The following is a 26,978-nucleotide window of genomic DNA, read 5'->3' on the forward strand; positions in this document are numbered from 1 at the left end:
TTTTTCCATGGTCGATGTGGCCAATAGTGCCGACATTGATATAAGGTCTCTCGTCCTTGCTTGGCTGTATAGGCGGCGGCTTTAATTGTTTGAGCGAGTATCTTCTAGTAACTGTGGCTTGAGAGCCCGATGTTGAGCGGCATAGTAACTTCGAAGGCACTAAGTAAGCGTCTCTAAACGCACATAACCGAAAGCTCTGCGGCAAGCACATGGACAACGCCATGTTTGTTGTGACGGGAGGTATGAGCCAAGCCGCGTTTTCGTATCAGCAGAATCATGGCAGAATTTACGAGAAACGAAAGTGCGGTTATGTAGAATGTAGTTCATTCCACATAACCGAGTTTCGGTCTCATGGCTCAGCTGTATGAACACAAGCTTCCAGAGTACATTTTCACGGAGAAACTTGGACAAGGAACTTACGCGACTGTTTTCAAAGCGTACCACAAGGTATTGCGATTGGGTTATAAACTTTAAATTTGCTTCTTACTCGTTCCTAATGTTGTTCTGCTTCCATATTTCAGACAGGAGCACGACGGGTAGTTGCCATAAAATGCATTTCCAAGAGTTCACTCACCAAACAAGCAACCGATAACTTGCTCACAGAAATCGCAATATTGAAAAGAATAAAGAACGAGCACATTGTAGAACTCATCGACTTTCAGGTAAAAGCATACATGCTGCATGCAGATGTAAGGTCGACTATTAAAATCGAACCTTCTTACATGCAGTGGAACCAGCAGTTTATTTACCTCATAATGGAATATTGCTCCGGCGGCGATTTGCACCGGTATATACGGGCCAATAAGCGGCTTCGAGAGTCTATTGTTCGCAAGTTTCTCCAGCAGCTCGGTGAGGTGTACTGCGCTGTCTTGCTTGTTTCTGATATTTTCTTTCTGTCAAGTGCTTATAATGATTTCTTCCGCTCGTAATTGCAGCGAAAGCTTTGCAGGTTTTGCAAGAACACAACATTGCTCACATGGACCTGAAGCCGCAGAACATTCTTCTCTCTTCTGTTCGAAATCCTTCGTTAAAGCTGGCAGGTATGTAGATTTGTCGAATTTGTTTGGATGGTTTGGATGCATACAGTTTTCATCCAGGTGATGCCAAATTAAATCAATTTTGCTATGCAGAACTTTGCTACAAGATCGGGATTGACAAAGGGGAATCTTAAATTGCATGCCATGGTGTCTGATATAATTTTGTGCTATTCTGTTGTAATCACATGGGTCGGGTTTCACCTTGTTTGACACTCATCGTTACTATTTTCTCCTTATTTTCAAGCATATCGCATCGTAGGCACGAAAGGCAGGAATACTGCGCTCTCAAGATATCTTTAGTAGAACTGAACTGAACTGCTTGATTTGTACAACTTGCACTACACACATATTTTCGCTTCCTGTCAACTTTATTACTAAAGCGGGTTCATTGTGTTTGGCTTTTGCAGATTTTGGGTTTGCACAGTACTTGAGATCAGGTGACTTGGCCAGCTCCCTTCGAGGGTCTCCATTATATATGGCTCCTGAAATGCTTCTCAGCGACCATTATGACAACAAAGTGGACTTGTGGTCTGTTGGCATCATCATGTATGGTACGTTGATGGTTGATGGCGCATATCGAGAAAATATTTGCTGAAATGTAAACAGAATATTCATGCACAATAAGACACTACTGATGTATGGATGGCAGAGAATGTAATTAACCCACTTAGTGGTACACTACAGAAAAATATTCTCACTGTTTTGGACATGCAAATATTCCAGGGAACCTGACTATTATGATCTTGCATTTAGCATAGTGTGCTGACATCAGAATTATATCTCTGTGATTATCTTTATCAGTGCAAAATATATATTTCTTATTTCGATTACTTTATGGATATCTGTCGTTGAGGCTCAGTGGCTTAAAGTCACAGGTTTCAGTCCCGGCTATACTGGCTTTATTTCGATGGAGGTGAAGCACTAAAATGCCCATGTGCTGTGCAATGTCAGTGCACATTAAAGGGCAACTCTGCCATGATTGGTACATCAACTTTTCTGGGTTACAAACAATTCAAGATAAAGTACATGTGACTTTTGACCACACAGTGCTGCCCATATATACAAAAAAAAAAAATCAAGTAATTATTTGATGGGAAATACTATTCACCGAAAAAAACCAGTTCCATGCTTAAATAAACACCAAAAAAAGTCACCGAATTTTCATAAAATAAAAACTGCAAAGTCCAACCCCTGCTTATACTGCAGGCACATTTTTTGCTAGGAAAGGTTCTCTCTGGAAGCACCATCCACTTGCTTCAACTATACCAATGTCCAGCTTGAACTGCTACCACTTACATTACACGTCAAGCCAAATGGGTCACCGATAAAGCACCAATGTGAGAGTTGGTCTGCTAATGTAGTTGATACCCACAGCACTGCTTACAGCACCAACTTTGCCATTGCAGCCTGGTGCATTCTGCAACATTTTACTTTGCTCGGCATTGTTTTTTCACAGCCGCAGTCAGCCACAAGTCATGTCTGTGCTTTGAGCAGCAATCTCCCTCTCAAGCTATGCTTCCTTTCATTGCTGTTTTCTGTAACACGTTCCTCTGAAATCAAATGTCTGTGCTAAGACAACATAATGTCAACACAAACTGCATTTGTAGGTGAGAAACATGTTAGCTTTTTTTGCCAAGTAACAAACTGTTGCACACTGCTTACTCCAAAAAGGGTGTAAGCTTGAGCGCAGCACACGCATAAGAAATTAAGGTTTGCCACTGTGGACATGAAAGTTTTGACCTTTTGTATTCTGCATTAAGCATTTGTGCTGACGCTATGGTTGGTGAGAACGAAAATTGGAACAAGCATTGGGCCTGCTCTTCTTTGTCCTGAGTGCTGGTTTTTGTGGGTGGGAAACAGGGTAGTTTTTTGCTAAGTAACCAAATTGTGTTGTGCCCTGCTTGCAGTAAAAAGGGCGTGAACTTGCACACAGCACGCGCACAAAAAAAGTCAAGGTTTGCCACTGTGAGCATGCAAGTTTGAACCTTTGTATTCTGCATTAAGCTGTTGTGCTGCCGCTGGTGTCGGTGCAGAAAAAAATTGTATTAAGTCAAGGTGTCCACCAACAAGTGAGGCAGTTACTGTGCCATTTCTTTTCCTCAAAAACCGCTAAGGTGTGCTCTTCTTTGTCTTGAGTGCTGGCGTAAGTGGAAAATTCAGAAAAACTTATGACATTTCAGAATGAGCAGCTGCTTTGGTTCCTGCTTTAGACTTAATTTTTAATTACTAGTTGGAAATTTTTTATTAAAGTAGGTCATAATTATCTGTGTAAATAGATTTTGTGTATTACTGATTCTACTGTGACTGATGAAAGCTGATAAGTTAACCCCGCTCATGGCTACTTCAGCTCTCTGCATCACTGACTTTTTAATGATGCCAAGATGTAATGAAGTCAGTGTATTGGCTCTAACTACGGGTAGAGTTGTCATCTCTGGCTACTAGGAAAGGCAGGTATTGGTATGTGGGATTTAATGCCCTAATGCTGCATGTGGGCTATGAGAGATGCCATAGTGGAGGGCTTTGGATTAATTTCAATCACCCGTGGCTCTTTACTGCGCATTGACATTGCACAGTGCACTAGCATTTTTGTGTTTCACCTTCATTGCGATATGACCAGCACAGCCAGGGTTCGGTCCCCTGTCCTTGGGCTTGAGAGCCGAAAACCACAGCCACTAAGCCACTGCGGCAGGTACCAGGAAAGGCAGTGAAGAAGTGTGCAATAAATAAGTTGTGTAATTTAACATTCTGAGCTCAACCTTATTGTGCCATTTTTTATTGGGCAGCAGTTCCGAGCCTTCATTATGTGCATTCTAATTTGCAGAATGCCTCTTTGGAAGTGCCCCGTACGCATCACCAACATTTGAGGAAGTAGCAGCCAAAATTCGCACTGACAAACCCATCCAGGCAAGTTCAACCCATCTGACATCTGTAGCCTGCTGCTAAGGGTAGACGATCTAAAGTACAGTAATTGGCAGATGTAAATGGCATTCAGAGGCAGTGGTTGTAACTATGGGTACTCAGTGCAGTCTGTGGTACCATGGCAAACTTAAGATATTTGACTTGTGCAGATGTGTTGTGGCAGGGCTTTTTGTGCTTCTGTTGCTTGATTCACAGCTCGAACATGCTTGATTCACAGCTCGAACAATGATTAGAGGCTTCGTCAGCACTGGTGACACAGTTTCGGCTAAGCTTGGCATTGCCTAGCTGAGTCAGCACGGAAATTCAAGCAAAAGATATTTCCCCTTCAGTTGCCGGCGTTCGCAATAAACTTATTGTGACCAGGGCAAGTAACTTGTGCTTGGAGATACTGCCCCTTACTGTCAAAAAAAGGAGCTGGTGGTTTTAGCAGAGCCTTTAGCGATTTCATTTAGCATTAACTCACTTTTTGCACTGAAGGTGCTGACTAGCACAGCTTTTATTGGGGCTTACCATATTTTCCGGTGTTAACTTACATTATTTTCCTGAATTTTTCACTGGTGCAACTTATATGCAGCGAAAAACGATACGCCGCCGCACACCATGTTTGACCTTGCCCAGTAACCACTTTGAAAAGAAAATGAGTGTGTGCAAATGAGGAGAATATTGAGTTATTTTTAAAATGTTCCCTTATGGGTAGAAGCACAACCTAGCCACAACAGGACTGGCATGCGCTTCGTGTCGCCGCTGCATCTGGTCCAGTTGGTCCAACCATATTTTCGAAAGTTTCAATTTCAGCGTCACATCTGTTTTGCTTCGCATGGATTTCGCATAGGCCGTGCATTGTTCTTGCCCTACATGACGCTGCCTGCGAGGTGAAGGAGCTATGATGCAAGATTTAAATAGCGTGTTATTGAATATGCACCGGAGAATGGGAATTTGGCAGTAGGAAGACAGTTTGGCGCGAGTTATAAAATTACCCGGGAATGGCACAAAGGCGTAAAAGTGGTCCATTCGTTGAAGCCAACAAAAAAAGTTGGCATCACGGGAGGAAGGCACACAGGCCAGAGCTCGAGGATTGTTTGTGCGTGGCAGCTGCCACAAGCATTTGTGTTTTCATCACACTCTGTGATGAAGGGATTGGCAGCACGTTTTTCTAGCACATGCAGAATGAACAGGTGCGTCTTATTCACCGGTATGACTTATCTGGGATTCTTTCTGAAAAACAACCATTTGCAGAGGGCTGCTACTTATACACATATATGCAACTTGTACCCTGTAAAATATAGTAATTAAATTTTAGTTTGTGTTTGCTTAGCTAGCAGAAGTGCTCAGTAGCATTGAAGCACAGAGAATGCTCAGTGCGTAATTCCCTATGCCTAGTGTTCAATCCACACACGTAAGGAATGCTTGCGAGGCACACACATGGGCCTAATATCAGGTTTTGTGCACCTGAAAAAATGTGCCAAAACCTAAAGGAAACAAAAAGCAATAGCTGGCCTTCCATGCAGGGTTGTTCTTGGACACTTTAATTTGTAAATTAATCCAAAATTTTACAATGAGGGGCATGTAAAAGTTCCCCTTGCTATCATTTGTTTTCTACATTATATGTGTATAGTAATGCTGCTTTGACTGGAGACTTTCAAGAATAATCACCTTCCCTGAACAGTTTGCATGCTGTCATAACAGGTCATGATGGTGGACAAAAAGAAGGTATTTGTAAGCTAACTTTCATTCCATGAACCAGTCATTTTGTAATTCTGCTCAACTGTTGTTATGTGAAAATCTGCTTAAGTTTCTATGTGGGGACCATAGGCAAGGGGGGGGTTAAGTGGGCAGATGAGGTTAAGAAATTTGCGGGGGTGATGTGGCTATGGCTGGTGCAAGACTGTTAATTGGAGAGATATGGGAGAGCTTTGTGGGTGTGGTCAGACTGGTGATGATGATGATGATTGTGGTGGTTAGATGAGTTTTTTTTAGCATGGCGGTTGTCGCAAAGAAACTTAATACACTCTCCGATCTTCCGAAGTGGAGCTTTGTCTGGTGACAGATACATGTGTATGGTCGATATCGGACACTTATTTTAAATTGAGGTGTTGCTTACATTTTTTTTTTTGCGCACTGTTTACAGCTACCACAAGGTGCAACTGTGTCCGACTGTTGTGCAGACCTGTTGCTGAAACTGCTACAACGAAATCCTGAAAAGCGAATAGGTTTTGAAGAATTTTTTGCCCACCCGTTTGTTGACCTGGAGCATGTGCCCAGTGCGGAGACATTCAAGAAAGGGGTAAGCAAGCACGTCGGAGCATCAAACACTAAAACCTGCTAACCTGTCTCTTCCCTGAGTGCGGATGTAAGCTACCTGGCAATCACACTAAACTAGCACTAATGAAAACAAACCAGAGCCAATCCAACTGGATGAATGGCTTGGCCACATTGCTGTATTGAAACACAGCATTGAAGTGCTAGAAGACAGTGGCCACATAGTAAGCTTTGGTAACAGCACAAGTGTGCTTGTTGTCCTTCATGTTATGTTTGCTAGATTTTCCGGACAGTGATTGTGTAAAGTTGTGTCTAGCGTTGCTTTTGTTTTGCATTCCCTTCCTTTTCTTTTGCGCGTTGTGTGCATCGCCGTCTATCCTTGTTGTTCACTCTTCTTTGAAATGGCAGCCGTTCCGGAGAGTAAGCAGTCTGTGCTTAGCTGCCATCTTGGCCTCCTTATTCCTTCCACGTGAATCGTGAGCGCCACTGAAGTATCAGAACTTCTATCCTTGTTGTAACGGCCATCGTTGTTTTACTCCTGCTGTAGTTACCAGAGCTGCATTCTGCCATTCTTCAACTGTCTATGTGCCATGTGCCATGTCCTCATTCGTGAATGCTTTTTTCTGTCATCTAACATAAGAAAACCAGCCAATAAAATAAAATCGAGCCCACTTATAATGGCTGCAGACGTAATGAACGCTCGCTTATTGTGAACTAGGGCGTTGGTGCCGTCAAAATATGTATAGGGCAAATGGCACTGCGTCTCAGATACAACGAGCAAGCTTGGCCGCACAACTCGATTATAGCAAACGAGGAGGTACCACAAACTCCACCCCATAGTCGAAAACCTCGCACTTCCTGCAGCGGTGTTGACCACATCTCCCAGTCCCTGCGGCCAACCCCCCCCTCCCCCTCCCCTTCACTGAAAAAATTGTGGCGACTCGAGGAAGTAGTGACAAAGGCAGGACAAAAGTAATGCAGAAGAAGCTGTTTACCATATGGGGCTGTCAAAATGTATGAGTTGGGAGGCGGAGCTTGCTTCTTTTGTACATGTGCATGGACGGCAGCGACCGACGGCTGCCGTTTGTCATCGGCAGGTTTCACAAGCCGAGGTGCTTTGCAAGTTGTACTCTCGTGCGCTACAGGCACAACAGAAATGCCTAAATAGCAAGTGACTTTTGTTTATTCGACGAGTGTGCCGCAAGGCATTAGTTTAGAATGGAGGTATGAATAACGCTGTAATGTTCGCCGAGTGGATTGTTCATTTCAAACACTACATGGCAAAAAAAGTTCCTGCTCGTGCTCGACAACTATGTAGAGCACCACTTGCTTACCTGTCCGACTGCAGTGACTAAGCTCTTCTACCATCGAATGCAATACGAAAGGCCATTCACTCGAAATAGGCTTCATTCATGCGCTCTAGGTGTCCTATCGGCAGCGTGTCACAGCTGCTGAGAGTAACGAGAGACCAGATGCCGACGTCCCGGTTAGGTTTCTTTGTTCACCGCCATGAAAATGGTTAAAGCCACTTAGATGGAACTGATTTTGTTATGCATTCCAAATTGCTCCAGTAAGGTGTAGATTTATGCAATGGGGAACAGTGGAGGGTGCAGTCGAACACCCATGAATACAGACTTACTTGAAATTGTGGCAATGTGTCATCCATGCAAAAGTAGCAGGGTATAATGAGGTCGTTTGGGATGACTTGACTTCCTCTGATGATGATGCCGACATCGCAAAGCATTACAGTACACGAAATATAAGCACTCCTTAGCTGCCAAGAATATCACAATGATGATAACGAGGAGGCCAATCTACCACCAGCTGCCATGAACGCTTCAGCCATGATAAATTATATCGCATCCCAAAAGCAGCTTGTTAACAGCAAGTGTCTCGGCAAGGAGCACATGACCGCGCTGGTGAATTTTGAAGACGCCGAGATAGGGTCTGCATTGAAGAAGTAGATGCGTATAGACAAGAATAAATGCCCCTTGTGTCTGACTTTGTATTTTTGGCTGTAATATGGGAAGTCCACTTACTACGAACAGAGTCTTCATGACCGTCTGGTTTGTTATAAGTGGGAACTGTGTTTTCAGTGGCACAACAAAACTGTCCTGGCATAACAGCAGACGCGTAGATACAAGGTATCCAAAGGAACCCATGACGCAGGTCAATTTTCGCATAGTCCCCAGAAGTTTTGCAGCTGAACTTCGGTAAGCAAACATAAATTCAGTTGAAGAAGTGAAGAAACCATTCTAAGTCTTGAATGATATGCTGCACTTAGGCCTCCAGCACACATGGTTGCCTGTGTGGGCTACAGCTCACACACACCAAAAGTCATTCGTGTCCCAGTGCGTTTTTGGGGCTTTGATGAGAGCAGCCTTGAGCAGATGTTCCATGAATGCGACGTGTTCAAAAGGCTGCACAAATTGGCGACGTTTATGGTATCATCATGAAGCTTTGGCAGCGTAGTGCATACTAATTTGTTCAAGCTCACCTCTGTTTGAGGCTGTGGCTCATACTCTTCTGTGCGTGATCTCCCACACAGGTGGCATTGATAAAGCAGGCAGTGGCAAAAGACAGCCAGGGCTGCCAGCGGGAAGCACTAAATCTCTACTGCCAAGGGTTGCAGTACCTTCTTCCTGTGTTGCAAAGTGAGCTGCTTTCATTTACATCATGTGTACCCCTGTTATTTGGCCAGCTAATTTTTAACTTTGTCACGAAGCCTACAGCCTCTCCTTTTAATATCTGTGGCTGGTAGTTAGCTCTAATGCTGCTATACTGAGCTGGGGCATCTGCATGTAACTTAAGCTCCAAACATTGGTTCAGCACCTAAGTGCAGTAATTAAGCTTAGAGTCAAACAAGCTGAATACTCAAGCCACCGTTGCTGTAATCGTGTGATGAAAACTAATTTGTGCTGGAGCCGTCCGATTTGTAGCAATTTGTAGCTATGCTTTATGTAGCATGGTAATAATTGCGTGCATGGGCCCATGAATTTTACTACGCTGATTTATCAAGAGCAGTTCCTGTAGTCACCTGAATATTCTGTGCATGCATCTGCAGTGCCTCCTGGATTAGAATTCCTAAAGTTTGTGTGGTGTCTTAAACTTGCCTGCTGTTGTAGTACTAATGAAAATTGAAATGCAGTGACCACAAATTGAGCCTAAATTGAGCCTTACATGTCGTTTTCATGATGTTTGTATGGGTATGTGTTTGGTGCCACCAACAGGTTGCAACAGGTATGCATGCAATTGATTGCTGCTATATGTGTAACAGTAATTGAAAGCAAAGGTTAGCACTACAGTAAGCTTTGTAATGGATGTAAGCAGTTTTTATTTTCACAGAGCTATACGAGGATGTCTTGTCAACTGCTCTTCAGGTGTGCTTTCAAGGTTGTTAATGAAATGTTCAGAAAATCACATTCATTCTGCTGTTGAGAAGTACTCTTGTGAATTGTATATGATAAGAATGGTAGTAACAAGCAGTTTTAGAATTGTGTATACACTGCCTACGTATGCTAAACGTAAGCATTTTGCACGAAGTTTCGCTGTTTGTCACATCCGCACTTTTAGTTCAGCGCATGCATGTGGAGATGCAACAATAACGTCGGTCTGGTAGCACCATCTGGTTTTCAGAATGAGAATAATTTTTGCCAACAAACCTCCGCTCCTCTCTAGGCCTAGGAATGGCAGGACCATCACTCGAAATGAAAAATAGAGCAAATTTGTCGCTCATACATGTTGGTGAGATGAGAGAAAACGAAAGTCTGATGTCCCATTTGTGGCCTGAGATCGATAAGTAATGATGACAAATTCGCTCTGAAGCGAGGGGTCCCTCTTCAAAGCTTGCCACCATGCTGGAAACACTATTTTAGAGCCACGCACACTAAACTTTAGAAATAGTGCACATAATTCAAACGTATGTTAAGACTCAATTTGAAATAATGTTTGGAACATGTGCACCATGAAATATTCTACCTGTTTAAGTATGTCTGCGTATGCTATATTAAAGCTGCCTACTGTCGCGTCTAAGATTTCTTAGTGTATTGCTCTTGCTACAAAGTAGCTTATGAATTGGGATTTCAGCAGGTATAGACAGTGGATGGCAGGTGAACAATACCTGCTATATAATTTCCCTTATAATGGGGCTCCTTCTAGAGGTGACTTGCTGTTTTTTTTTTTTTTTTTCAGTTAAGTAAAGTTTACTAGTACTACAACTATTACACAATGTGTCGCTGCAGTCATTACACCCAAAAAGCTCTGGTGTACTGAAAAATGGCAGTATATGCAGGTAACTGCTAGGATAATGATCTGTGTGTTTCTGAAGAAGCCACAGGTCTTGAAAAAAAGCACGGTAGAATTCAAAAGTGAACGCCAGAAAGAGTATATCAGGATAAATGGTTCAGTTTATCACTTCTTGAGGTTGCCAGGAGAAGAGACCAAACTTAGATTACCTCTCTGGTGATGTTGCACAGATGTCATTGTGACCCATAACCTGCTATGAAAAGTTGGCATGCTAGCTGCTACCAAGTAATGCTTATGTTGCTTTTGTCTGTCAGTAACTGTAACCATAATCAAACCAATCAGTTTAACCAGTCAAGTGGTCGTTCTTGAGCTTTATTTGAATCCTTCAGGAGTTGACCTGAATTGTCACTGGCTATATTGGTAATACTGGCCATGGCTAGTAAGGCTGATCTTGATGCATCATGATCGAGGAGGGTGGATAGAGCTCTGCATAGCAGAGAATATCATAAGCCACGACTTCCTTCGTTTACCACGAGTCTCATTGCTTTGCTTCTAAATTTGCTACTAGGAAGGCCATTCCACTCACTGTTTTCCAGGCTGTGCAAATATTCATAAAGCAAGAGACCTACAAAGCTCTTCCATTTTTTTACCACCTCAACCCCATGATGCTAGACTTCATCTGGGGAAGTCATGAAAGATGGCATTGTGTGCATTTGGAGACCTCAAAGGCAGTGAGATTTAAATCTTAATATCATTTCCTATGCAAAGCACTAGAAACCTTTGTAGATGTTTCTGCTCAATTGCTTCTACAGTTTGTCATAGAATATAAGGCATACCAAATCTTGCGACATGGGATGACTTTTAATCCATTATTTTCATTGACAGTTTGTCGGACTCACCGTACTAATGCGCTGCAAGGCATGGCATGCCATAAGGGTACACAATTGAGGTTGCACTATTTCCCAAGAATTGGAGCCGTTGTAATTACCGGTAGCTAGCGTGCAAAGTATTTGTGTATCACGCTTATCTTAGTGGCCATTCATTTCTCCCTTTCAGATGAAACTGACCTGGAGAAGTGGAAATCATTGCAGGCAAAGGTGCACTTTTTTATTTTGTTTGTGAGTTAGCTAAGTTGCCTTGCTCGGTGTGGTTTAAATGTCTTTGTCAGAGAGCTTTACTCAAGGGCCTGCCACTTAGTGCGCTTATATCGTGTAAGTGGACCAGCTATACTTAAACAGATCATCCAGTAGTACTAAAATAGCAAACAAATAAATAGAACAGTTTATTGATTACCTGTAATAGCAGAAGCATTGGGAAGCGGAAATGTTATCTGATGCGCACGAAGTAGCAAAATTTTGCCTTTCTTTGAGAGTCTGTGCAAGGACAAGCATGGGACACCTTGGAGCTGTACAAAATCATGAGACTATGCTGACATCGGCATCTTTTTATTTCTTATTTACATATTAACTGTGGCACATTTGACTTTCTAGATATGGGAACCCCAGACGGTCTGAACTAATCTAGAACCCTCTACTGTGCCATCTCTTATACAGTTGAACCTGGATATAACGAAATTGAAGATTCCCGAAAAATATTCGTTATAGGGAGGTTTTCGTTATACGCAGTTTCCGCGAGAAAGTTCAAAAAATAAATACAGAAACGAAACTAAGGTGAAAATCAAGGCCAGTGAACTCGCCCAGAATGCATTTATTGCACTGAAAAGGCTTAGCACATGCTGACTTGACCTCTGGAGATCCATCATCATCATCGGTCTGACATCGGACACTTTCAACCAGCGCCTCATCCGACATCTCTTCAGTAGTCATGGCACAGTCGTCCACATACAAAAAGTCAGAGCTGCACGTCATCAGGGGCTGCTCCACTCACGCGCAGTGAGCCCCAAGCTTCGGTGAGATTGGGTGGCCCGGAAGGCTCCACTCCTAAGGGCTCCTCTTCGTCAGTTAGCGCAGCCTGAACTTCTTTCGTTATACGGGCTTTTCTGAAACAGTTGGCGATAATGTCCACACTTGTTTCTCGCCACGATGCTTCAAGGATCTCAACTGTTTGGAAAATGTCCACTTTCATTTCCCGCTGAAGACGAATGTTCAGAAGCAGCTTCTGGATCAGTCTACGCCGGTAGCTGCACTTCACGCTGTTGATAATCCCTTTGTTGAGGGGCTGAATTAGTGAAGTGCAGTTCGCGGGCAAATACTGCAATTCAATATTTGAAAGGTCGAGACCTTCAACATGGTGCGCGGCACAATTATCTAAGAATAAGCAAATTCTGCGGCCTTGCTTCTTGATAACTGCATCGAACGCCTTCAGCCAGTCACCAAATATGTCTCTCGTCATCCACGCTTTCGTGTTAGCCACGTACTTCACGGGCATCCGGTGTGTTCCTTTGAAGCACCTGGGGCAGGCACTCTTACCGATAACCAGTGGGACGCGCTTGTCAGACCCGTCTGAGTTAACACAAAGCAAAGCAGTTATACGAAGTTTACTCTGCTTGCCTCCATGGCAGACGTCGCCTTTCAGGCTAAGGGTGCGGTTCAGGAGCAATTGATAAAAAAGGGCCGTCTCGTCACAGTTGTAGACTTCGGACGCATCGTAGCGGTCTAAAATTGCTCTCAGTTTCTCTTCTACCCAAGAATTTGCAGCATCGCTGTCCGCAGAAGAGGACTCACCACTTATTATCTTTCCAGCGATGCCATATCTGTTCTTGAATCCTTGAAGCCATCTGTTGCTCGCTTTTAGGTCATCAAATCCCAAGATACAGGCTTAATCCCGTGCCTTTTGCTGCAAGAGAGTGCCGCTGATCAGAAGATTTCTAGCCCTCATGTCCATGAACCACGTGAACACCGCTTTGTCTACGTCAGTGTATGTTGATGGCTTTAGCTTCTTCTTTCTGCCACTAGCACCGGACTCCACTGCACTGCGAATCGCGTCTTTCGCGTTGAGAATCGTAGAGAGAGAGCTGGCTGGAACCTGGCAGCCTTATTTATGGCAGCAGGAACCTTATTTTTCTCGCCTGCAGCAACGGCGTCCAGAATAGCAATTTTGTCCTCAAGAGAATATTTTTCGTTTTTTCGTGGACGCATTCATTCTGGATGTGTCAAAGCACCAACGCGACCCGGCACACACATACACGAAGTCAAGATCGAAGAGCACACGCCGGCACGGCTACCGGAACAAAGAGACTCGAAAAGCGCCAACTGAAAACAGTTGATGATGATGATGATGTCGTGGTCACACCCTTTACAACGGGAGAACATCTGCTATCAGGGTCCGACCAAAATGTACTACGCGTGTCGTGCCACCTAGTGTCACGCATACGAAGTGAAGTGACTTCTCCAGCAGCCAAAGCGTGGCGCTGCCGGCGTGAATGCAAGTGGCGCCTGTGCATTATCATCATCACCACCGAGCGGCGAGGGGTGATGCTCGCTCGCTGCTGCTGCGAATGTCTTTTTTAGCCGTTCATCGTTCTCGGCCATTAGGTAACGAAGAAATTTGGCACAATTTAGCTCTGTGTGCTTAAAATATGGGGAAAAAAGACAAGGCGGTCGACGGGGCAAATTCATTAATTCGAGGTTCACTCCCCCGGCCACTACGTTACTTTGAGGTCACAAATACATGGGCTTCTATGGGACTGATGACGGGGAATAGAAAAACTTCGTAAAATCGAGGGATTCGTTGTATGGAGGTTCGTTATAGACAGGCTCAACTATATCTCATGTGCAGCTATGGGATGTTGAAGCCTACATACCATGCCAACCATGCCATACCATACCAGTCCTTCATCACATTTTATACCAGCTGTGGTTTATAAAAGTACTAAAGTGCAGCATTGAGCCCATTTCAAAAGACTTGGTCAGTCATTGTAATCAGTGGTGTCAAGGTGAAGTTTAAATCATTATAGCTATGGGGTATGGGTCTAACATCCCAAAGCTATGTATGGGCTTTGAGGGATACTGTTGTGGAGGGCTGTGGATAGATTTAGACCGCCTGCATGGAGTTCTGTATTGTGCACCTATATACACAGCACATGGGCATTTTAGCATTTCACCTCCATCGAAATGCGACTGCCACAGCTGGGTTCGATATAGCGACCTTTTGATCAACAGTCGAATGCCAAAGCCACTGAGCCATCGCAGTGGTATGTCAACAGATTTCGCTCTGGTATCCTTAATTGACAGTTAGTTATTGGCTGAAACAAATACTCATTGATTCAAAAGACGTATGAGAATGTGATGCTGTCATATACCTTATGCCCGTTTTGTTCTTTGTGCACGTCTTTGTGTCACTGCTTTTGTGTTGTTCCTTTATGTCACATGTTTGTGCCAGCACAAGGTGTACTTGCAGTATTAGGTTTTCTCCTGTCTAAAGTCTGGTTGCTTTCTTCAAACCATTTGATAATATGTTACTAAACTGGAACGTGCACAGTGACACATTTAACTGGGGTCCACAGTGCATCAAAACTATTGAGGATGAGTGCCAGCTTTGGGTGTTACTGTCACTGCTGTCAGGTTGATTCTTTCCATTGTGGGTTCAAGCTCTCCTAGTAAACAGTTTTCTCTTGTGTTCTTCATCGGCCTGCCTGTCGTGTCATGTGGCAGTGCACTTGAAAACTAGAACTGTCACCTTGAATGGTATGCACGTTTTCTACATGTACTACTCATAATGAAGCTGAATCCTTGAAGGGCCAGAAACATGAGGCATGCTAAGAAAATTCATTGGTCAGCGTGTGATCACGACGATTGGCACAAGCAGTGTGATAGTCACCAGCATAGTGAAGATATCGCACTTGATTAACCTAGTGTGAAGTGGTGGTAGTGTTCAGCCACTCGCATGAAGAAAATAAAAAGTTCGTAATGAGGACTCATTCTTGATGCTGCACCATAAGAAAAGTGAAGAAGGAGGGCGTCAAAGAAGGCAGAGAGGAAAAGAGCTTACTGCATTGTGCAGTGGGGTGGAGATACACTGAGTATAGAATGCTTCTGTCTATCTTGCACTAGATGAAGGCCTGGCTGCGTTGCTGCCCGAGAATGATGTGGTCTGCTGAGAAATTCAGTGCCTTGTTTGGCATGATGGTTACTGGTTTTAGGCCAGGTTTTCTATTGTGCTTGTTAGGTTTGTGCACTGTTAGTTATGTCTGGTCATAACAACTGACTTTTCCTAGGCTGTTGCTTGCATTTTTGACTGTTCCTTTTGACTGTTCCTCTGCACATATGTTTACTGCTTTGATGATGATTTTTCTTATCTGTGCCTTGCAGGTCAGCGAGTACCTCCAGCGTGCCGAGACGCTGAAGTCAGCACTGAAGTCCAGAGAGGCCATAGTCATAGATGATGACAGCCATGGTGGTGGCACTGAGTTCGGTGGGTTTTATGTATTTACTGAACATTCTAGAACAATTTTAGCTCGTTGATTTTCAAGCAAATACAATTACATGTTTAGCTTTGCTCGCGTGCATTCGTGCAATCCCTTTTCTTCCTTGTTTTTTTTATTGTGTTTAAGAGTGTTGGAGCCACATTTAGTGTACTTCTCAGAACAGCTATTTTATATTTATTTGCTAGTGATGCCCAGGCACAAATTCAGAGAATAGTAATCTAGAGCCGTATGAGGACTTAGAGCAAGAATTGGCATAGGGATGGAAGCACTCGCTTTTGGTGAAATCAGTCAGTCGTTGTGGTGATTACCCTATTTGTTAATTTTTTTTTCACAATTTCACTGTGGATTATTTCCCTTGCAGTTCAGCTTGAGTGGCAGTGTAGCCTGAAGCAGCTTAGCCTGGTTTTCTGTCTGATGTGGTGCCAGTATTTCACCACAATCACTGTTGAGAAAAGCTTAGAGATAATAAATATAGCACCTGCTGCTGTGGCTCAGTGGCATTGGTGTTTCAACTATACTGAGCCTAAAATAGGTCTAGGATTGTGCACCAGGCTTAGGCACATCTGTCATTCTGCCATTGTGGTGGCATTGTGTTGAACAAGCCTTGTATCAAACAAACAGGCACTTTGTCAAACAAATGAAGAAGGCACCAAGCAGTACCTGACACTGAATTGCAACTGCCAGCTTTGATTTTAATGAAAGTACATTTGGAGTGCATGAGGCATGTTTCAAAGCTTCACTTCTATATTTATTTCATGTGTGTTATGAATCCCGCAGAACTGCTTAATCTCTATTCTGAATTTGCAGAATTTAAATTTTTCCACCGCAGAAAATTAGGGGCCCTAATCATTCTTTGCTGAAGGCTTGCACTGTGAGATGCTTATTTGAGACTTACGATCCTCACTGGGTAACCTCAGCCCAGAAAAAGTCAGATTGTTCGGTGAAAATGTCAATTAGTTTAGTTTAGTTAAGTTTATGGGGTTTAACGTCCCAAAGCGCCTCAGGCTATGAGGGACGCCTTAGTGAAGGGCTCCGGAAATTTCGAGCACCTGGGGTTTCTTTACCGTGCTCTGACATCGCATGAAAATGTCAATTGATTGACTTGAAAGTGATATTGAGTGCTACTTACTTTGTGGCGATGTAGCCTGCTGTTTCATTTGAGGTTGAGATATTTGTTGTTTTTCTAAGCAGTCACAGAATTTCACTTTCAGTGAAGCAGTTTAGTAGCCACTACCATAACTTTTATTTTAGGTTAAAGCCACATGAAGTACAAAAGTTACTTGGGGCTTGGTGCAGTTTTGCTTGGTGTGAGTGCTACATGGCTTTCACCTCGTGCATGTATTGACACATTCTTGACTATGTAGAACGACGCTTATCATGACATTAGCAAATGCATTGCCACCCTGCTTCTTAGTAATTACCCTTTTCTTATTCTCACCTCATAGAAATACCAAGTTTCTTTAATCCTTTCATGCGTTCATTTCAGAGGACATTTGCGATCGGTATCCACCTCTCCAGAGTGCCCTTCTTTTGGTAAACACAGCGAAGAAACTGGTACGAAAAATTACTCAAATTTTTTGTATCTATTTATTTATTTATTTATGTCAGAATGCTGCAGCCCTGAATTGAGGGCCATTACAGGAGAGGAATTGTAAAAAAAAAACTAAAAAAAACTAGAATTTTGGGCGCCGACAATACAACATTACAAAACATGATTGAAACATCAACATGGAAACAGCAACGGTTACCACAGAACATGGGTGAAAGCACTAATGGAGATCCATAAAATTCTTACTTCTCTCTTCGTCCATAGTCATTGCCCATGCACTTGACTAAGTATCGAATTTGTGTAAAGGGCACTCCCTCAAACTTGGCAGCACTAAATTTGGGAAGAAAAAACGAACAAATTAATGAAGCTTGTTTACCTGTTCATTTTGTGTGTGGCTTAGATTTTAATTGCACCGTACATAGTCATTCAAACACTGTCAGATGCTTTAATTAATTCCTTAACACGTGTTATTAAAGATTCATTACCTTACAAGCACAGTTTATGTGGCAATTGTAGCTCATTCAGATGTCATGACAAGACTGCTGTGTTGCTTGAGTGAAATGGCCTGTTCAGGTTTTGCATGCATATAGTATATTTGAGGAAAACTTGCCCTAAGTATCGTGCTGCGAAAAGTAGTTTTGACTCTACCTATTATTAGTGCTTGTCACCTCACTACTCTTAGCTGCTTCTTTTTCGTTACTCTCTTTCAGGCAGTGTCGAACAGGCTGAAGGATGCACTGAAGACTTATCAAGATGCTTTAGACATAGTCATTCCCTTCATGACTCGTGAGTGCATGTCACTGATTATTAGTGCACTCGACGCTTGTTGCCCTCTCGCTTTCTCTGTGGTCTTGTGGACATTGAAATCTGTCAACAGTGATTGAGCTGTGTGGTGTATTTTTTCCTGCAGAATGTAGGCCTGATGAAAAAGAAGTGCTGCGAGCTGAGGTAAGATTGCATATGGAAGAGGTATTGCACTAATATGCCCTTATCCGTTCGTTTGAAAATTGGCATTCTGTCATGACTCTAGTGGGAGGCCATGCTTATATAGTTCAGATACCTCACTGCTGAATAATTATAACCCAGCATTCATGTTTCTTTCTTTTTTTCTCAAGGAGTGGAAACACCTAATTTTAATTGCATGTTTTCTAGTCTGTAATGATGCTTAATACATTAGAATACATGGATCACCACATGCTAATCACCTGTGGCTGGTAAATAATTTATAACTGAATTTCTTTTCTTAGGCTGTTTCAGTTTTGGTTTCAACAAGTGCGCAGTATCCTTGACTTCAAAGTGGGTTGAGGTCGTGGGATGCATGAAAACAAGTGCAGTAAAATCAACAATGTGTCATTTGTTGTCACTGTGTCTATTGAAGCAGGCTGGCTTAAGCATGGTTGTAAATTAAAATGACATATCAGAGATTACATTGTGTTTTTTTGCATGCCTTACGTGACCTGAACCCACCTTTGACCTCACAGCTATTGTTCGGTTGTTGAAATTGAAACCAAACCAGCATCAGAGAAGAAATTCAATAATGATTTATTTAGCAGAAATAGCAAAAGAGCTCGGGCTGTTCTATGTATACTAACGTCTAATGCATCATTACAAAGGACAAAAAACGAGCGAAAAATTTATGCTGTAAGCGCGTACTAGAAATTTACTGCTCTGTTTTGCACCAACCGTCAGTAGTTTATGGAAGGTGGCTGTGTCAAAGAAATTTAATTTCCTAGCATCCAGGGTATATTGCTTGAGTGTTAATGGCACAGTATTTAATTTGTAGAATCACAATTAGGCTGCATATATCTATTCCACGATTCATAGAAAAATGGAAAGACTGCAATGAAATTAAATTTTTTTGCTAATATTTCCTTTTATGAACTTTTGATAGCAGGCATTCATCACTTCTGTGTGCGTGTGGGTCTTGGAGTGTGAAAAACAGTGGATGCATTTTTTAGTTTTTTAGTTTGTTTTTTTTTTACTCGATAATGCTTCTGTTCATTCTGTATGGGCATTAGTCCTGCATATGTGCTGAACTCACAACTGTGCTGTTGCTGCAGTACCTACATTGGTTTTCTCAGCCCCATTAGAAATCTGCACTGCTACTTTCTTCAATTTGCTAAAATGTGGTTTAAAAGACAGATTTGGTGGGGAATCCAAGCACCACAGCTGCTGCACAGATTTTATATTATGAGGCATGGCAAGACCTGTGGCTGGTGTGAGCACTGTCATTCCGAGAATGTGCACAGTTTAGAGCGCTCTTTAGAAGCATGAAAGGTTGTAAGTTGGAAAATTACAAAGAACATAGCTTGAAACCTGTGACCCTCAGAAGAATTCATACATTACAGGTTCATTGTCTTGAAATTTCGCACGCAGCAGCGACAGTAATATGTTTTTTCACCTTAGTTAAATTTTTGGATGGTAAAATTTAAATACATTAAAAATTAGCCTCACTGTGCATTTGTGGCATGCTGCTAATACTGTAATAAACAGCCTTAGGTTATGGTATTCTTATAGCCCTGTCTAGCGCGCAAGTTAAGTGCACTTATTTATTTATTTATTTCTGATACTCTCATGGCCCACAGGGCATTATTGAGGGGAGTGGTACATAGATATAAAATGAAACTGTTACAAAAAGGGGGTTAACGCATACATAGGCATGCCTAGAAAAATGATACGCATGATTGCAAAAAAAAAACTAACTGCAAGAAAATACATGATTCAAAAAAGCGAAACAATACAATAATTAGGAATACCAACACCAAAACGAATAAATTCACAAAAACAGTCAAAAAACATTTCCTGTAAACAAAGATATGAACTAGAACATCACCCTTCGTAGAAACATTGAACGGGTACGATGGCAGAAGGCTATTACAGAACAAAGTGCATGCGAAAAAAAAAAAAGGAACAGGGCTAAATACACAATATACAAAACGAAGTGAACCAACTGAGGCTATGGTAAACCATATTGTAATGACAACAGTGCCCTAAACTCATCAACGTCCTTTGCAGCTACAGTATGTGGTGGTAGGTGGTTCCACTCCGACGATGTTTTTGGAATAAAGGAATTTATGCAGGATGTTGTCCGGCAGCGAGGAACGCCAACTTTCCGTGAGTGATCGATGCGGGATGAAACATATGTTGGTGTTATGATCAATGCTTCTTTCAGAGTAGAGTTCATGCTGTAAATTTTAAAAAACAGACACAGACGGGACACTTTTCTGCGCAGAGCAAGAGGGGTTAACGATAAACTATTTTTTATTTCTGTGACACTGGAAGCACGATCATAGTTGCGCACAATAAAACGCGCTGCTCTATTCTGCACAGCTTCTAGGGCGTCGATGAGTGTGTTAGTGAAAGGGTCCCATACAGAGTTAGCGTATTCTAATTTTGAGCGCACAAGTGACTTATACAGAAGAAGCTTGACAGGGGTTGGTGCTAAATAAAAATTGCGCTTAAGGTATCCAAGCATGCGGTTAGCGGAAGCTATGATAGAGCTGACGTGTGCTTTCCAAGTTAGATCTGATGTTAGCATGACGCCGAGATATTTATAAGATTCCACGGGTGTTAGCAAGGAAGAAGAAATAGTGTAGGCAACGGGACTTGAATTTTCGCGACGGGAAAAGCGCATTACTTTGCATTTAGTCGTATTAAGAGTCATTTGCCATTGTGAACACCAGTTGGAGATAGTGGTTAGGTCTGCCTGAAGTAATTCAACGTCATTCGTATTTTTTATTTCGCGGTAAACGACACAATCGTCCGCAGAGTCCTACTGAAGATGTTACGTTGTTAGGCAGGTCATTAATATATACAAGGAACAGCAAAGGACCTATGACAGAACCTTGTGGGACGCCGGAGGTCGCAGGAATGGATGACGAGTTAAAGCCATTAGCGTGTACATACTGCAATCGGTTAGACAAAAAGCACTCAATCCACCTTAGTACATTATGGTCAATATTAAGTTTACTTAGTTTGTAAAGAAGTAAGTTGTGCGACACTGTGTCAAATGCTTTGCGAAAGTCTAAATAAATACAGTCAGCCTCATTGCCATGATCAAGTATGAAGTTAATATTGCTCGTAAGACTTATTAATTGTGTTTCGCAAGAGAAGTATTTTCTAAAACCATGTTGGGCACAGTTGAAGAACGAAGATGACTCAAGAAAGTTTGCTAGGTGAGACAGGATGACATGCTCCATTATCTTGCAAGGAATGCTGGTTAATGATATTGGTCGATAGTTGAGTGAAAGGTGTTTGTCGCCTGATTTATGGAGTGTAACCACCTTACCCAGTTTCCAGTCATCTGGGAGTTCACCGTCTTTTCACGGGGAGTGCGCGGGGAGTGCGCTTCAGCATCTGGAGTGATACTTTAGGCTACGCGGTGCTAAGTGGGAAAGCAAAGTGCACTCATAGAAAAAAAGAATGGAACAGAAAATAAGCAAAATTTTTGAAGAGTCCGTGATGGCGCAAATAAAACGAGCTTAAAACATTTTTTAACAATGAGAAAAAAAAAATTAAAAAGGAAGAAAGAGCCAAGATAAGTCAAGACTATCCAGAATTTTTACAACGTACAAGATGGCGGTGCGCCCCGGAGTTGCATCTGATTAATCTGATCTCGTTATTTTGTTATCTTCATTCGTGTGTAGCTCTAACGAAGAAATCTTTTTAAAAACAGTGTTACAGCAAGTAAAATAAAATTTTGAGCATTTTTTTTTGTGCACTACATTTGTGCGTTCGAATTCGCTGCTGGCGAGGCTACGCACTCAGCCCTAAAAGTGCGTGCTCTGAACACACTCCGACCTGAGTGCACTTATGTTACGCCGTTTAGCTGTGCTAGAGTGCACTTTTAGCAAGTGACACTCTTCATAAGTGCACTTTATTTTGCGCGCTTGACAGGGGTATTGCTCGCTTGAACTTCGGCTTTCACTTATGTATGCACTTTACTTAGGAAATCAAGTGACAGCAGCAGTACATTATGTAAATACTTGGCCTTCATTGTTTGAAACTGCTGCCAGCATTTGTTTTGTAATTCTGAGAATTTTTGTTTCTGTAATAGGTCAAGAAGTGGCTGGAAGCTGCAGAGCTAGTCAAATCCTACATGGCCATGCAAAGTATGGACGTGGAGAGGGTGGTCCCTGTAAAATCAGGTGTGTTATAGAGCCTGTCGAATGGTTTAGCCGCTGCGTAATAAGGTTAACGAATTAGTAATGACTGTCTCGTATCTATGTGATACTGCTCTTTCATTTGTTTGATTTTGTTTGGCATTGGTGCTGCTAAAGAGATTGCAGGAGCCACTTTCTATTTATAAAGTGTTGATGATAACTTACTTTCTTGCAAAAGGACCCTGGTGTCATGTTGCCTAGTGCTTACTACTATCTTCGCTCCTCATCTCATTTTTTGAGAAATGCAGCTGCTCTATGCACCCAAAGTGTTTGTTTGGTCAGTATGTTATTTTGGCCAATTTGCTACCTGCTCAGTTAATTTGTTACTATTTGTCTTTATTTATTTAACGGTGTTAAAAACTCACAAAGAGATCCCTATAATTGATTGTCAGAAGAAGAAGCTAATTGTTTAAGACTTGAAATGGGCAGTATTGGGTATTGATGAGTGGGTGACAACTAGTACTGATCAGGCAAAAGGCACAGTTAAGTCACTTCATATGTTACAGGTTTGCTTACAGATGTTTTCTTATTCGTTATCCTTTGCCACAGTGGAGCATGGAAATTTTCTCTATTTAAGTTTCATGGCCTTTGTTTTATTGTGAAACTATGCATCATTACAGTACCTCACCAAAAATATGTTTCATTAACCCATTAAATTGCTTTGTACGTAGTTGTGCACCTACATTGCAAAATCACAGCTTTTTCTTAGACCTTGCCCTAGCTGTCACTAATTTCTTCATTTCAGGCGAATTTAGCGTCCTTCACTTTGCAAATAGAGTGCTTACTTGTGGCAACTAGAGCACGCAGCAAAAGATGTTTCACATGGCAGTGAGCTTGGCAGCACGTCTTCCGCCATTTTCTTGCAGGCAGATTTTGCCTCCAAAACTTATCTCCATATTTTTTTCTAGATTTCTTGCTTCATGTGCATCTTCAAAACACAAAATGATTCCGCTAGGGCTGTTGATTTCATAAATCATGGCATTTTAATTTTACAATTTCCAGCTGTGTTTTGTAAGAAATTTTGTTTTTGCTTCTGAAAAATTAACCCTTGCTATATTTCACAAAAAATAACGAATTGGCTTTCTTAAATCATGGATATGCCATTTCGGCTGCAAAATATTTGTTTTAATCGAAATGATAAATTGCAATGAAAAGGGTTAATCAGCTATATGCTAGTTGTAGGAATGCATCGACATTGAAGGTAGATTTTTTTTCTTTTGTTCAGTGGCCATACTAGATTTGGAGACCTCCATAAATGCTTTTCTTCTTTTTCAGAACAATCATGCACCATCCAGTAGAACTCAGCCTCACAGAGGGGTCACCCACGGGGCTTGTACATCTGTAAAATTGCATGTGATGTTCTCTACCTGTGTGCAACGAATGTTGACAGTGTCTGTCCCCAGTACATGTCTAGGTGCACTGAACGTGTTCAAACTAACAGCTTGTGGTACTCAGAGCTTTTCATGTTGTTCAGTCATATGGAGATTTGTTTTACATTGTTATGTACAGTTGTTAACTAGTTACTTGTTCAGAAGACTAGTGTGGTAGTATGTGTCCTGCCTTTCCTCTAGAACTTGAACAGCTCTGCAGTTTTTATTTCCTTCAATTGAGTTTCACTCCTATGTGTGCTAACTTTCAGAGCAGCCAGTGATATTGTGTTTGCACTGCAGCATTAATGACAGCATTAATGACAGCATTAATGACAAAAGCTCTGTTGCTGCACTGTCATAAACAGTGCTGAAAGTTGTAGGGACAGATCCGGTTCTGACAGCCTGGCGGTCTTGCTAGTATGTATACTATGAGCAGCTGTCTTCAAGAAGCACTGAGCACAATTTTTTTTTTTTTTGCATGCTTCAGTGTTTATTTTGAAGTTATTGGAATGGTTAATAAAAATGCAGCTACTTCTATTATCAGCACTATGTAAGCACAGGCTTTATTCATTAGTGTTCTGTGAGAACTCTGTGTAGAGAATTAAATTGTTTGTTCATATTTATTATAAAAACATGATTCCTGTAAAGGCAGTAAGTTAACCTGACATTTGATTGCAAGGGAAAAAGTATATAGTGCTGTGTATCTCTATCTTAATCAAATGGCAATCAGATCATGTCTTTGTGTTAAAGGAGTACATACACCAAATTTTTGATTGCGTGTTTTCTTCCTTGTAATGATGTGTTAGACACACATGGACCACATTTACAATCAAATATCTTCTCTCATGTTGTTGTAGTTCCAATAAAATAATCGGTCAAACATCAGAGGTCAGTTTAGGTCATGTGAGACATAAAATAAATCTGCAGTATACTAATTGCTGAGACACCATTTGTTGTCATTACAGCTGTCGAGGCAAACTGACTTAAACTTTGTAGTGAATTAAGATGATGTATTGGCAAATATACTGCACTTATTGTCATGCCTGACATCACTTAAAAACTGAACTTTGGCATTACGGCTGTCATTTGGTTGTTGAAACTGAAACTGAAACAGCATGAGAGAAGAAAGTCATCTATAAATTATTTAGTGGCAGTAGGTGATCTATGTGAACCGACGTCTAATGCATCGTTACAGAGAAGAAAACGCACAACTGAAACTGGGTGTCTATACTTCTTTAAGCACTGTTGCCCAAGTCAGATGGTAAGCTACTTAAGATGCTGCAAATGTTCTTTGCATACGCAGCCTGCCATTTGAAACAAACCAACATATATTTCTCCATGAGGAATGAATGGCTGTTAGAAACGTTTTTGTACATTTGACTCAATCCAAGCAAGGTGCTTTCCACGTGCACTTATGGGTGCGAATACAATGACACTGCTTCAAGAAAGTTTCTGTGAAAGCTGGTTTACAATTAAAGGGACACTGAGGGTGACTCCATAAAATTTTTTTCCATAGAAAAAATTTGAGTTTGGCACTTTTTGTTGGCAGCAATACAGGCATTTATTGCTGAGAACATTGGAATAAGAAAATGGAAGATATTTTTCTCACCGCCCAATTCAAACTTATGACTGCAATGAGGAAAAGAACTCCTCCAAAAGTGAAAAATGAATGGTACTGTGACCAAGCCTTAGGGACGTGCATAAAAAGAAGAAAAATTAACTTTGATGACATGGACATTGCAGTTTGCTGGCTTGCTGCTGGCAGCCGCACCCGTACATCATTTTCTGGCCTTTCCTATAGCTTGCAAATGCTCCGTTTTCAGTTAAGGTAGTCCGTATTTCATTAGAATGCTGTACTCCGTTGATATATAGGCCAACACGCATTTCTTCTCAGTGTCCCTTTCACTTTTGCACATTGTTGCCCAGGCCCACTTTTTGTTGCCACACTGTTGGTTCAGAAAAATAAAAATTAATGTGGGATCGAATAAAGAGCGTGTCTGTTTATTCAGCCATATCTCTAGAGTTCTGAGGTAAGGAGACGTGGTGACACTGAGCAGAGTCGCGTGACAATCCAGTTGACGTAAGTTCTCTCCCCTTCTCTTCCTGCCCTTCATTCTCGGTGCGCCAGCCGAAACAAAAGTGCGCACGGAACAACAGCGATCCTTGAGTGCGCGCGTGCGACCCGTCAAGCACGACAGCGCGCGCTCGGCCGTAAACAGCGTGTACACGCGGTCGCCGGTCACATCGTCGTTGACCCCAGCGCTCGAGCGGCGTCGACGTTGGTGGCCGGAGTCTCGCGCGCGCCGCTACGGCTGCAGCCACGGTCGTCCGGTCGTCTCCTCGCCACCGAGAGCAGCGTCAGTTGCATCAGGGGCGGGGAAATCGGTCGTGCAAGACCCGCGGCGGGACGCACCGAGCGTGGAGATGTTTCCTCACGATGAGAGAAGCGCGGTCCGGCGGCACACACGCAGCCCTCGGAGTGCCCGCCGCCGCGCCGCACACTGCTTATTACGGCCGCGACGTAGCGCGCGTTGCGTCGCGGCCGGACCATTCTGCCCGCCAGCTCGCTTCTCCCGCTCCTCCCGCCGTAAAGTACATATATGTGTGTGTGCGAGCCGCACGGTTATCTGCAGCTCCGGCGCATTGTGTTCGGTGCGGACGGGCGATACGCGTGTTATGGGGCAGGTGTCTTCGTTTCCTGCCTCACACCCCCCTCTATATCCGTGTACCTTGGGACTCTGGGCCTCTGGCCAGGATAGGGGCACTCGGCGGACACGGCTTACTTGCTCGTGCGGCAAGGTTCGTCATGGAGGGACGGTGTCGATGCACGGTACCCCTGCAAGGCTTCGAGCTCGAGTCACCTGCTGCCGGGGCTTCGACCCGGACTCTCGCTTCGTGCAGTTCCTGCAGCTTGTTCGGGTTCACCCGTTTTTACAGCGAACTGGACATCGAAGCCGTATTGGCGTCCTCGAAGTAATTGCCTTTTGAAAAACGAAACTTTGCTGCAAGATTTCTGCATTCATCTTGACGGCCAGCTAAGCCCTCCTGTGG

General features: G+C 42.6%; 1 protein-coding gene across 2 annotated transcripts; it reads left to right on the forward strand.

Annotated features, from left to right (window-relative positions):
- On the forward strand, positions 1-25,916 carry LOC149342888 (serine/threonine-protein kinase ULK3-like). 2 transcript variants are annotated; one of them, XM_089545398.1, is made up of 15 exons: positions 214-447; positions 522-662; positions 729-849; positions 936-1,040; positions 1,445-1,588; positions 3,859-3,941; positions 6,085-6,240; positions 8,764-8,869; positions 11,517-11,557; positions 15,731-15,833; positions 17,333-17,400; positions 18,106-18,181; positions 18,306-18,343; positions 22,452-22,542; positions 23,833-25,916. In XM_089545398.1, exons 1-15 carry the CDS (start codon positions 352-354, stop codon positions 23,853-23,855), a joined length of 1,392 nt encoding a protein of 463 aa, XP_089401524.1. In that variant the 5' UTR covers positions 214-351; the 3' UTR covers positions 23,856-25,916. The 2 variants fall into 2 exon arrangements, with proteins under 2 accessions (XP_089401523.1, XP_089401524.1); XM_089545397.1 differs by lacking the exon at positions 18,306-18,343 and having other exon boundaries at positions 1-447.
- The last annotated feature ends 1,062 nt before the right edge of the window (positions 25,917-26,978 follow it).

Source organism: Amblyomma mixtum, chromosome 5 (genome assembly GCF_055824585.1).
Source record: "Amblyomma mixtum isolate Tamu chromosome 5, ASM5582458v1, whole genome shotgun sequence".
Taxonomy (NCBI): Eukaryota; Metazoa; Arthropoda; class Arachnida; order Ixodida; family Ixodidae; genus Amblyomma; species Amblyomma mixtum.